The following is a 13,383-nucleotide window of genomic DNA, read 5'->3' as shown; positions in this document are numbered from 1 at the left end:
GAAATTTCTTATCTATCTAAGTTGTTAACAAGAAGAGCCACCACTAACATTTTATACAAAATTTCAGTTTTGCTTTACAGAATACTTTCTAGCAGGATATAAACTACAATTGTCCACTATTAAAAAATAAAGATAGTTACATTTACCTGCAAAAAGATCTTCTCTGTCGTCATCTAGCGCAACTTCCGCAGGTTTTGGACCATTGGAGTTTGTACTGATATCTTCTGTAAGAAGACTAATTGGTTCTGGAGATGATGGAATTGACTATGAAAATTAAAAAACAGTAAGAGATAATGAATTGGCATGTTCATCTGTTATGACTATGTCTCTATACATTACAGAAATAGAACACTCCCTTGATAGGAAGGGAAGAAAGAACAAGAACAATTATTTATAGTTCCTCCTCTGAGGGTAAGAATGAACCAAAAACACATTTTCACTCATCTTCTCCCTTTTTTAACAAAAAGTCATTTAAGACTGAAAAAAGAAAATCTTTTCTAGTCACCCCTTTTGAGATACTAATTTGTGTTAGTTGTGTTATAATTAACAAAAACAAAATTTAATACTTTGGTCATATATAATAAGATTATTATGTAATAGTCAAAACCAAATCTTGAAAACATGTTACATTTGTAGGAAGTTCGAAATACTGCTTTATTGTAAGAGGAAGGTTTAATACTAGTTGAATTTAGACTACTATATTCTAAAATTTTTAGTTTCAAACTAAAAATATGTCCTCTTCCCAAACATTTACATTTTAACTTAGCTAAGGGACTATTTTTGTACTTCTTAACCTTAAAGTATAATGACCAGCATAATAGAGTTGTAAAGCTTTTAGCTTTATTACAGTTTTCTTATAATATTTAAAACCAATACTCTTTTTAAAAACAACATAACATGTCAAAAGTGGACAGCTAGCCCTGGCCACTGTGGCTCATTTGGTTGGAGTGTCGTCTCATACACCAAAAGGTAGTGAGTTCAATTCCTGGCCAGAGGACATACCCACGTTGTGGTTTCGATCCCTGATTGGGGCATGTGAGAGGCAACCAACAGATATTTCACTCTCACATCAATGTTTCTCTCTCTCTTCCCCACCCCCCTCTCTAAAATCAGTAAAAGCATGTCCCGGGTGAGGATTAAAAAAAGAAAAAGTGCACAAGTAGATATTTTCACAAACCCAATAGCCCTGTGTAACCAGCACCAAGGAAAAGAACATTATCATCAAACCCAGAAGCTCTACTCATGCTCCCTTCTATTCTTTACCCTTTCCCTACATGGGCTCTACCACCATAGATTAGTTTTTCCTCTTCATAAAATAGGAATCATACAGAATACATACTTTTGTGTTTGGTTTTTGTTCTTAATGTTATGTATGAGATTCTTCTACACTGTTGGATGTAGTAATAGTTTACTCATTCTTGTTGCTGTAAAATATCCCATTGTGTGAACATACAATTAATCCATTCTACTGCTGATGGGACTCTGGGTGGTTATCAGTCTTTATAACTATCAATAGTGTTATGAACTTTCTAGTATATATATCTTTTAGCAAACGTGAACACATTTCTGTTTGGTATGTACCTAGAAGTTACGGAATAGCTGAATCACTAAACAATCTTCTAATGTGGTTATATAATTTATACTCCCACAAGCAATATATGAAAATTTCAGTTGTTCCTTGTCAACACTGACATATTCCATCTTTTTCATTTTCGCTATTATGCCAGGTGTAGAGTGTATCTTACTCTGGTTTGAATTTTCATTTCCCTGATAAACAATGATGCTCCACAATTTTTCATATGTTTAATGGTCATCTGAATATCCTCTTTTTGAAGGGACTCTTCAAGTATTTTGCCCATTGTTCTTATTTGTAGGCGTTCTTTATATGTTCTGGATAAAAGTTCTTTGTCATGACAGACACATATTCCGAATATTTTTCCCCATATGCGTGGCTTTCTTAATGGTAAATTTTAATGAATTGAAGTTCTTAATTTTAGTAACGGTAAATTATCTATTTTTTCTTTATAATTAGTAAACTTTCTGTACAATGAAAAATCTTTTGAGCCCACCACTCCCAATTCATATGATTTTCTCTTCAGTTCCTTAAGTAAACTATCCTCTATGACATAAGAACATTTCTTCAGAGCTTTAAAAATATCAATTCTTTATGGGAAAATTTAAAGGAGAGGCTTTCTTTTCTCTCAGGAGCTTATTCTTACACACCTAAACTCTCACAAAGGTGGGCCTCCATTTACCTAAGCATTTTCGCTTGAAGGAATTTAAAAACAAATAAGCTTATAAATTACTTCTGAAATATGTTCTGACAACCTCAACCTCAACTCTTAGCTGAGTCTGGGTAATTGGCCTATATGCTCTCACAGAATATCTACTTCTTCCATCATAACTTCTCTTATCACATTATAGTATAATTATCACCTGCTTATAGACTACAAACACTATAAGAAAAGGAAAGTATCTTTTGTTATTTAATAATTTTTACTTAGTTCCTGGTAACAAACACTCAATGACTCTGTTAAATGAATTCTAATAATTATGAATATACCTAAGAACAGGCCACAAGTTTGTCAATCAGACTGTGTATAAAACTGAAAAATTTTAAATACCTTACAGCACAGCTATATGAAAATGTAGCTGAGTAGATCCAATACTCACTCCTGACAAAAATTGTCAGTAAACTAGGAAGACAGGGGACCTTCTTCAACTTGAGAAAGACTATCTACAAAAAACCTACAGTTAACATTATACTTAATAATGAGGAAGTTGAAGCTTTACAACTAAGATCAGGAACAAGGGAAGGATGTCCCCTTTATCACTGCTTTTCAATACTGTACTGGAAGTCCTCCCTAAAGTAGTAGGACAAGAAAAGGAAATAAATGGTATACAGATTGGGAAGAAAGAATAAAACTCTTTGTTCACAGATGACATGATCATCTAAGTAGAAAATCCAAAAGAACTGACACACAAAAAAAGACAGCAACAAACAAAAAACCCTCTAGAACTAATAAGCAAAGTTGCATGCTACAAGGTTAATATACAAAAGTTAATTGATATAAACAAGAGTTAAGTTCCTACAGCTTATTTCTGGCCACAAAAACATCACCAAACTTCTAAATAAAAACTCAAAATGCTTCTAATATTAAACACTGAAATAAATGTAAACTATACACATACATTTAAGAAAACTTAATTTAAGAAGACAATGATTTTCTAACCCATGTATTCCAGAACAGAACTGTGACTGGCCTGAGCCAGTCCCAGCAACTCAGGGCTCAAGGTGGGAACTGCCTTGGAACCAACCCTTCCTCAAGTGTTCCATCACAAGCCCTTCCATCACAAGGTGTGCTCACACACACCCCCACACTCATTCAGACTGGGACAATTTAGACATATCAATTACCCTAATGGTGCACATGTTTGGGATGTAGAAAAAACCCCCCAACAGTGGCACCAGCCGGGAATTGATGTTTTCCCCCTTACCAACATCACAACAAATGATGTTATCTGAGGACCTGCTGTACTTTTCCCCTTAAATCCTTTGAAATATATAGGACTGTTCAAAGTAAAAATTCTAACAGTATATAGCTATAACACATATAGACTATTTACAATCTATAATGTATTCTTATCATAACTGAATGTTCACATCAGCTAGTATCTTAGGTATTCAGTTCTCTGACATCAGAATGAGAAAAAAAGACTAGCACATGTTTGTATAAGAAAAAGGATACCTTGTCTCATAGTTCAAAGCCCAGGAGTAGCAGGCAGGTTGGGAATGGTGTGAGTATGGGCTACTCCAGTAGTGGCTGTGGAGGCAGTAGTCACCCCACAATGGGAAGGCTATGAGGAATGCTATTCCTTTGGGTGCCCATCCACCAGCAGCTTGGAGTGCCCTGCCCCACTGCTTAGAGATTGGCCGTGAAGCCTGGCCTCTGCCTCTGCCTCATGCCCCTTTTTGTATACTAATGAGTACAAGAAGAGCTGTTCTCCACTGGGTAGAAAGCAGTATGGAGGCAGTGGCCACTGAATGAGGAAGTGATGGTAGAAAGGAACCCTGCTAGCTGCTTTGCCTGGAGCACAGGCTCTGGATCATCAGAACTATATAGTTGTGCAAGATAAAATGCAGTTGAGGAGATGTCAATATTTTTAATAAGTGTATGTTCTTTTCTTCCCCCAAATCATCACCTAGTAGTGTGCCAGACATTATTTTCATAAAAAGTTCCAAGGTTGTTGCTAAAACCTCTTCAATTAAACGGTAGTGCTTTACAACAGTATGGTGATTACCAGAGGGAAAGGGGTTGGAGGAGGTAGAAGAGGGTAAAGGGGGGATAAGTAGTGACGGAAGGAGACTTGACTTTGGGTGAACACACAACATACAGATGGTGTATTATAGAATTGTACATCTGAAACCTATATAATTTTATTAATCAATGTCACTCCAATAAATTCAATAAAAACTTTAAAAAATAAATTAGAAAAAAAAGCAGGGCTTTAAATTCCAACCAAGATTAAAGAAGTCCACTAGGGCCTCTCTCCCCCACTGATTAATACTAAAAGCTCCAGATGGAATACAAAAGCAATGATGTGAAAGTAAATAATAGCAGGGAGTTGGGGACGGAGCCAAAAATGTGAAAAATAATCCTTATGAGGGTGAATTTTAGAATTTTTTTCTTCTTTCCTCTCCCAGCTTTTCCTGAGGATGGTGCCAACTGCAAAACTACACTAGGTATGTGCAGCAATGACTCCAAGAAAAACTGTCTTTCTGGCTATAACTTCAAGGCTCCTGCAACTTACAGAATATAGGTGGAAAATCCACTCCCCCCCCACCACTGAGTCTCCTGGCCCTGTCCTGAGGCCAGAAGTAGTTGTTAACTAAATGACAGCACTAGCATCTAAAACCCCAAGAGAAAATATATAAAGTAATTATTAATGGACATAAAGGGAGAAATCCATAGTAATACAATAGTAGGGGGTTTTAATAACACATATCAATGGGTAGATCATTGATAGAAAATTAATAAGGAGCCCGGCTGGCATGGCTCAGGGGTTGAGCATTGACTCATGAACCAGGAGACCTCAGTTCAATTCTGGTTAGGGCTCATGACCGGTTTGCAGGCTCGATCCCTGGGGAATGCAGGAGGCAGCCAACCAATGACTCTCTGTCATCATTGATGTTTCCCTCTCTCCCTCCCTCTCCTTTCCTCTCTCTGAAATCAACAAAACATATTTTAAAAAAAAGAAAATTAATAAGGAAATAATGTCTTTAAATATCACATTAGACAAGACTGACTTAACAGACATTTATAGAAGATTTAAACCCAAAACTGTAGAATACACTTTTTTCCCCCAAGTACACAGAGGACAAAACAAGTTTCAATAAATTCAAGAAAGCTGAAATATCAAGCATCTTTTCTGACCACAATGGCATGAAACCAGAACTCAACTACAGGAAGAAAACTGGAAAAAACACAAATATGTGGACACTAAACACGATGTTACTACACAACCAATGGATCAAAGAGAAAATCAAACAAGAAATTAAAAAACAACAACACTACCTTGAAATAAATGAAAATGGAAATACAACTTTTTAAAATTTATGGGATGCAGCAAAAACAGTTCTAAGGGAAGTTCATAGCTATACAGGTCTACCTCAAGAAACAAGAAATATCCCAAATAATCTAACTCTATGCCTAAAGGAACTAGAAAAGGAACAAACAAAACCCAAAAGTAAACAGAAGGCATGAAATAGTAAATATTGTAGCAGAAATAAACAAAATATTTTTTAAATAGTAGAAAAGATCGATAATACTAAGAGCTGGTTCTTTGAAAAGATAAATAAAATAAACCTTTAGTCAAGCTCATCAAGGAAAAAAAGAGAGTGCCCAAATACATAAAATCATAAAAGAAAGAAGAGAATTTACAACCAACACCACAGAAATACAAAAAAATCAGTAAAGAATACTATGAACAATTATTTGCCAACAAATTCAATAATATGAAAGAAATGGATAAATTTCTATAAGTATATGACCTTCAAATTGAACCAGGAAGAAATACAAAACCTAAACAGACCAATTACTAGCAATGAAATTGAAGTAGTAATCAAAAAATGTCCAACAAATAAAAATCCAGGAACAGATGGCTTCACAGGTGAATACTACCAAACACTCAAAGAACACATATCCTTCTTAAACTATTTCAAAAATTTGCAGAGGAAGGAATGCTTTCAAACTCATTCTACAAAACCAGCTTCACCCTGATATCAAAACTAGATAAAGACCTTACAAAAAAAATTACAGGCCAATATCCTTGGTGAACATAGAGGTAAAAATTCTCAACAAAATATTAACAAACTGGATTCAACAACAAATTAAGAGGATTATACACTCTGACCAAATGGATTCATCTCAGGGATGGGAAGGTCCAGTATCTGTAAACCAATTAATACATCACAATAACAGAATAAAGGATAAAGACACCATATGATCATCTCGATAGATGCAGAAAAAGCATAACAAAATTCAACATCCTTTTAAGATACAAATTCTTAACAAAGTTGGTATAGAAGGAACATATCCTAATATAATAAAGTCCATATATGACAAACCCACAGCAAATATCATAATCAATAGTGAAAAATTGAAAGCTTTTTCTCTAAGATGGGGAACAAGACAAGAATGCCCACTATCACCCCTTCTATTCAACATAGTATTGGAAGTTTTAGCCACAACATTCAGATAAGACAAAGAAATAAAAGGCATTCAAATTGGAAAAAAAAAAGTAAAACTCTCATTATTTGCAGAGGACATGATACTGTATATATAGAAAACCCTAGACTCCACCAAAAATCTATTAGAATAAATTACTTCAGTAAAGTTGCAGGCTACAGAATACACAGAAACCTGTAGTGTTTCTATTCACCAATAATGAACAAGCAGAGGAAGAAATTAAGAAAACAATCCAATTTACAACTACATCACAAAGTATGAAATACCTTGGAATAAATTTAACCAAAGAGGTAAAACACCTGTACTCTGAAAGCGGTAAGACACTGAAGAAAGAAACTGAACATGATACAAAAGTGGAAGATACACCCTGCTCCTGGATTGGAAGAACTAATATTATTAAAATGATCTTACTACCTAGAACAGTATACATATCAATGCAATTCCATTTAAAATAACAATGGCATTCTTCTCAGAATTAGAACTAACCCTAAAATTTATATGGAACTACAAAAGAACCTGAATAGCCAAAGAAATCATGAAGAAAAAAAAAAGGGAGTTATTTTGCTCCTTGACATCAAACTATGCTACAAAGCTTCAACAATCAAAACAGTAATGGTACTGGCATAAAAAGAGTTATGTGCTAGATCTATATGCAAAATAATATAAACACTGATAAAAAAATAAGATCTAAATAAATTGAAATAGTATACGTATGGCTTGAAGGCTCAATATTGTTAATATGTTAATTCTCCCCAAACTAATCTATGGTAGAAATCAATACATTGGTTATAAAATTATATAGAAAGGCAAAAGAACTATAACAGTCAAAACAATTTTGAAAAGAACAAAGCGGATTCATAGTACCTGATTTCAATACTCAGTTTCAATAATTGAGGCAGCATAAAATTGGCAAAAGGATGGTCAACAGATCAATGAACAGAACAGAGTCCAGAAATAGACCCACACATATATGCTCAACTGATTTTTGACAAAGATGCAAAGACAACCCAAAATGAAGAAACTCTCTAAGAGCTTCTTTAACTTAGCATACAGCACCTGAGATTCAAAAATGTTGTTGCACATACTGAAAAATACTATCAACCAAGATGACTAACATTTATAGAATATTCCACCCAATATCAGATTATATATACTTTTTCAAGTGCACATATAATATTTACCCTGACAGAACATATTCTGAGTTATAAAACAAACCTTAACAATGTGATTACCTCTCAATAAATCGTGGTAGAACTGGCTACCTATAAGCAAAAATAATGAACCTCAATTCATATAAAAATTAACTCAATTTAGGCCTGAAGTCCAGGCCTAAATGTTAAAGCTAAAACTATAAAACATAAGCTAAAACTATAAAACATAAGCAAGAAGAAAACATAAGCAAAACCATTGTGACCTTGGGTTAATGTTCGCAAAGGATTTCATATGTGATAAATCTAAAGTATTATCAATAAAAAAGAAAGGATAAACTTGAACTTCATCAAAATGACAAACTTTTGTTCTGTGAAAGATACTGTTAATAGAATAAAAAGACAAGCCAAAGAGGGGGGAAAAAATATCTGCCAAGGGATTTGTAATTAGAATATATGAAGAATTCTCAAAACTCAATAAATAAACCCAGTTTTTAAAATGTGCAAAATATGTGAAAAGACCCTTCACCAAAAATAATTTTCTGATAGTGAATATGTACATGAAAAGATACTCACCATCATTAATCATTAATGATGATTAATCAGCAGGGGCCGTGCAGGAGGCAGCCAATCAATGACACTCATCATGGATGTTTCTATCTCTCTCTCCCTCTCCCTTCCTCTCTCTCTGAAATCAATAAAGATAATATTTTAAAAATAAAGAAATTAAAAATAAAATGACAAAATATTTCTTACCTTTGTTTCTAATATATTTAATTATAAATTTATATAATGTAATTTTTAACAATGGCTATATTTACTAACCAGCTTACAAAATTCTTGAAAATTGAACAATCATTTTTGAGCCAGTACAAGCTGGCCTCAAGCTTACCACTGCCTAAAATAAAAACTCACACTAACAAGTGCTGTCAAGGATATGGAACAACTGGAATTCTCCTTCATTGTTGACGAGAATGATAGCTGTTCAGGAAAACAGTTTGGCAGTTTCTCTCTCTCTGTCTCTCTTAGAATCTTTTAAAATTTTATAAGATTTCAGAGATCAAATGAATGCAAACGTGACCAGAGACTGAAATAGACATATCCAGCTTCAAAGGTTCCTTGGGACCAGCCTTCAGGATTCAAATATTCAATAATATATGCAACATGACTCTTTGATTAGGGATAAAATTTGATATGAAAATAACTTTTATGATACTAAGAAATACAACAATATGTGTGTTTTTTCTTGAAGCAGCATGCATTTATTTTAATGAACCCATAGGTAATTGATTCTCAAAACACTGTCCTATTGAATATGGTCTCGAGTCATATTATAGTACAGCCATTAATTCATGGGATTAAAAGCAAATGACTTCATCTCCCTATACCTTATCTACATTGAACCTTTTTGGGAGAAAGTTTGGCAGTTTCTTACAAAGTTAAACATATATTAACTATACAACCCAGCAATCCTACCTGTAAGTATTTACACAAAAGAAATGAAAACTATGTCCATACAAAAGCCTGTACATAGATGTTTATATTGGCTTTACTCATTAATGCCAAAAACTGGAAACAAAAGAAATGTTCAACAACAAACTGTGATACACACAATAAATTCAGCAAAAAAATAAATGAACTATTGGTGCATGCAACAACACCTATAAATCTCAGATGCTTTATGCTAAGTTAAAGCTAGACTCAAAAAGTTTCATGCTGTATGATTACATTTATATGACATTCTGGAAAAGACAAAACTATAGGCAGAAAACAGATCAGTGGTTGCCAAAGTCTGGGAGTGGAAGGGGTTAACTACATGAGATAATTTTTGAGGGGTGATGGGAGTGTTCTGTATCTTGACTGAGGTGGTAGTGAACTTTACTAAATTGAGGTGAATGTCATCTCAACTAAAAACTACCATGACAGGGGGAAAAACATGAGTTCAATTTCATAGGAAAGTTTGCATTTGTAAAATTACCATTAAAGAATAACTTAATCCTTTTAAGAAAAAGGTCTGCAAAAAATAGGCATCTCTGCTTCAAGCAACTTCAGAGAATAATATTTTTATAGGCAGTAAAAAAAAAAATTCATTCTAAAATCCTTAAATTTAATGGTTTCAAAGGAAAGTGGTCATCTAGAGTTGTACCTCTTCATAAATCTCCTTCTAGTAATTTTCCATGCTGTTGCCTTTAAAATACCTGGTCATAAAATGCTTTTTTCCTGAAACATAGATAATTCATAATGAAATTTTCAAAAAAATAATACATTTTAAGTTGAAGGCCTATCTAAGATTACAAAACAGAATTAAGAAATTATACACTGTTATCACCCTGTTGAGCTGGGACAACAGACCCTAAACTTTAGTTTCTCTTTATCAAGAGTCTCTACTGCCCTGGTGGGTGTGGCTCAGTTGGTTGGAACGCTGTTCCCTACACCAGAAGGTTTTGGGTTTGATTCCGGGCAAGGCACGTAGCCTAGGTTGCAAGTTTGACCCTGGTGGGGGAGTGTACAGGAAGCAATCTGTCTCTCTTATTTTTTTTCTCTCTCCCTTCTCCCTCTCTCTAAAAAAATCAATAAGCATATCCTCAGGTGAGGATGTAAAAATAAAAAAGTCTCTACTTACTCTTAATGTCACGCACTTTCAGGGTTCCAAAGATCATTTCTATGGAATTAAGTCACTCTGGTCTTCTACAGTATTTCCATACTACATGCATGCTTCATTTATACATGTATCACCTGGTACTGCATGTTTTTGGTAACACAGCTATATTTATTATATTAAACTACTATTGGTTCATACATTCCATGAGGGCATGGACTACATTTCCACACAAAGTCTTGTTTAGTGTTATCACTCAATAAATTTATGACAGACTCTCAAATTTACATCCCTAGCCCATAAAGCATTTCTAGCTAACTAATGTTATCTTCATTGGTGTACCACCTTATGCCCAAGTGAAATAAACTCATAATTTCTTCTCCTAAAAATCACCTGAAGAGAAAGATTATGAATCCTAAAATGTCCATCTTTTAATCTGCTATTGCATCAATTTCATTCTTTCCTTTTTTATTTGCACGGACCTAAAGCACTTATTAAACATGTAAAACTTCAGTGAGGCAAAGGCATCTGCATTTTAAACAAGTATACTATGGCTTCTCCTGCACAATGAAGTATGATAAGAACTGTGTAAAAGAAAAGTGAAGTACTGAACGAACATCCCTTTAGAGACAGTTTGGTGTACTAAGAGATACTGCTATATATCCTTCCCCAAATAGTTTCCAAAGAAAAAAATAAAAAATTGAATTTACAAATCTTAGTTATATAATCTTAAAATAACCTAAATCAGTCTATGAAATAAGGGGTTTAGATAAACAATTAAAACCAACTTTATTTACAACTTTCATAGTATAATACTAATCAATAAATATGTATTCATACTCAAACTTCTGTAGACATTTACTGAAAAAAGGTCAAATACTTTATTAAAAAGTCCCATCCAAATGGAAACACAGACTATAATTCCTTTTACTCAACTTTAAAAGACATCAATTAAATAAGGATTAGTATTCACAGTATTCTCCTTTACCCTAGGTCAGTGAACTTTCTCCTGATCCTTGCTAGTGCAAAACCTTTGCTGCCATCAAAGGGAACACAGATCTTAGGATCCTGCATAGACATTAACTTTCAATACATATTAAGGTAGCTGTACAGTATGTATAAAGGGCTAAAAGGATACTAACCCCAAAAGTTAATTTGTTTTGCAAGATCATTTTTATGAATTCTTAGGAGATGCTGGTTTTGACAATCCAGCAAACATCTACAAAATGCAAATGCTCAAGATTTTGTGAGGAACACTCATATGATCAAGACACTATCCTTTAGCCCCAAGAAGCATATAATCTGAGGGGAGGTAAGGTTTAGCCGGCACCTGCAAATACAATTAGCAGAACATGATCAGCGCTGAAAACATTCCTGGAAGTTGCCGGTTTGAGGTAACTGAATTTCAGATAACAGTTATTTTACAGCAATTTCCAACTGATTTGGTACAGAGTTGAACAAGCCAAGAAAGCTTACTAAAAAATAGTTTATAAGAAAGTACATCCCGAGGTAAACAACCCTCTGGAAAAATTGCTCACATTTTAATACACATATGTACACTTAAAATTGGGCTAAGAGGTATGTGTGTGTACTCTCTTCAAATGCAAAGCAATTCAAACATGAACTTAATGTAGGAGACTCAATACAGTTAAGTTCATAGAGGGTGTTTCCTTTGACAAAAACAGGAACACTCAGTTTCATAGATCGCTGACCATGCGAGAAAAGAGGAAAAGGGAGTGAGAGCTTGTTTTTATTTCTCCCCTGGTAACTTAAAAAAAAAAAGTTTCCTGGACTACTCTCTCCCTCCCCTCAACTTTATTCCTTATAAACATTATGATCCTTAAAAAAAATCTTGGAACTAAAGAAGACAAAACTGGTCAAATGCATTTACCTACTTAATAGTTCGAAAAAGAGGCACCACCTTCAAGAGCATCTAGCAGTGCCTGAAGAGCCATGGCTGGGGAAAGCGCATCCACACGCTCCCTAGGGAGGCTGGGTCACCCCGCGCTCACTTCACTGCTCTCCCCTTTCGGGGGCACACTGTCCCTGGGGAAGGGAAAAGCAAGCACCTTTCCATGGGGGCTGCGGAGGTCGCCGGGGAGAGCGGCGAGGTTACCGGGCGGGACCCAGGGGAAGACCTTCTCTGCTCTGGAAGAAGAGGTGCAAGTGTGACACCAGGAGGGCCAGCAGAACAGGAAAAGGGCGCGGCGATGCTCCGTCCAGTCCCTGCCCCTCTGGGGATGAGGTCAAACCCCCGGCCCGTCGGCTGGTCTGAGAAGGCCTTACCGCCCAGACCACCTCCAGCCCACTGACAGGTGCCTGAGGTAGGGCCCGCGACACAGGTGTCGTCTGGACTAGGTCCTTGCATACCCGGGGGGTGGGGAGGGACAAGTCGGGGCGAGGAAACTGCACCTAAAGGTGAGACGAGCGGCCGAATGCAGCACCTACGGGGACGCGGTCTCACCTCTAGGGTGGTGACAGTGCTGGTGAAAAGGTCCTCTCCATCCTCCTGCTCGTCAAAGTCGGTGGCCTTCCCGTCCCCCAGTGGAGGAGGCTCCCTCTCCGCCGCCATCTTCGCTCCAGACGAAAGCGCGAGCGGGCCGCGCGGACCGGTCACGTGAGCACGCACGGCTGGGCTCGCGCGCCGGCCGCCCGCTCCCGGGCCCGCCTCCCTTGGCCCCGCCCAGCCGCGGCGGCCCCGCCCCCGGCCCGGGGTGGAGCGCCGAGCTCAGCCCCGCCCACCTGCCGCCTTCCTCGGCCGGGCGCGGGTTTCACCGGCCTTTCCCCGCCCACTCGCCCAGTTGACTTCGGTGGAAGAATCTGGGACTTTTGTTGCCACATCACCTTCTTAGCAGAAGTAGGCCAAACGATGTCTGTTGGCGTTACG

The 13,383-nt window shown here is 36.4% G+C and overlaps 1 protein-coding gene across 1 annotated transcript in view; it reads right to left on the bottom strand.

The window, feature by feature from the left end:
• The window catches only part of SNX2 (sorting nexin 2), a 45,789-nt gene extending 32,707 nt beyond the window's left edge, over nt 1–13,082 (bottom strand). Inside the window, exons 1-2 of the mRNA XM_016217795.2 lie at nt 12,961–13,082; nt 147–264 (exon numbers count right to left, since the gene is read on the bottom strand). Coding sequence (XP_016073281.1) covers nt 147–264; nt 12,961–13,068 — 226 coding nt within the window. The 5' untranslated portion in view covers nt 13,069–13,082. The remainder of the gene's footprint in view (nt 1–146; nt 265–12,960) is intronic.
• Between the last annotated feature and the right edge of the window lie 301 nt (nt 13,083–13,383).

This window comes from Miniopterus natalensis, chromosome 3, assembly GCF_054644295.1.
Source record: "Miniopterus natalensis isolate mMinNat1 chromosome 3, mMinNat1.hap1, whole genome shotgun sequence".
NCBI lineage: Eukaryota > Metazoa > Chordata > Mammalia > Chiroptera > Miniopteridae > Miniopterus > Miniopterus natalensis.
The sequence above is the reverse complement of the archived record's forward strand: the minus strand, read 5'-3'. Positions and strand labels throughout refer to the sequence as shown.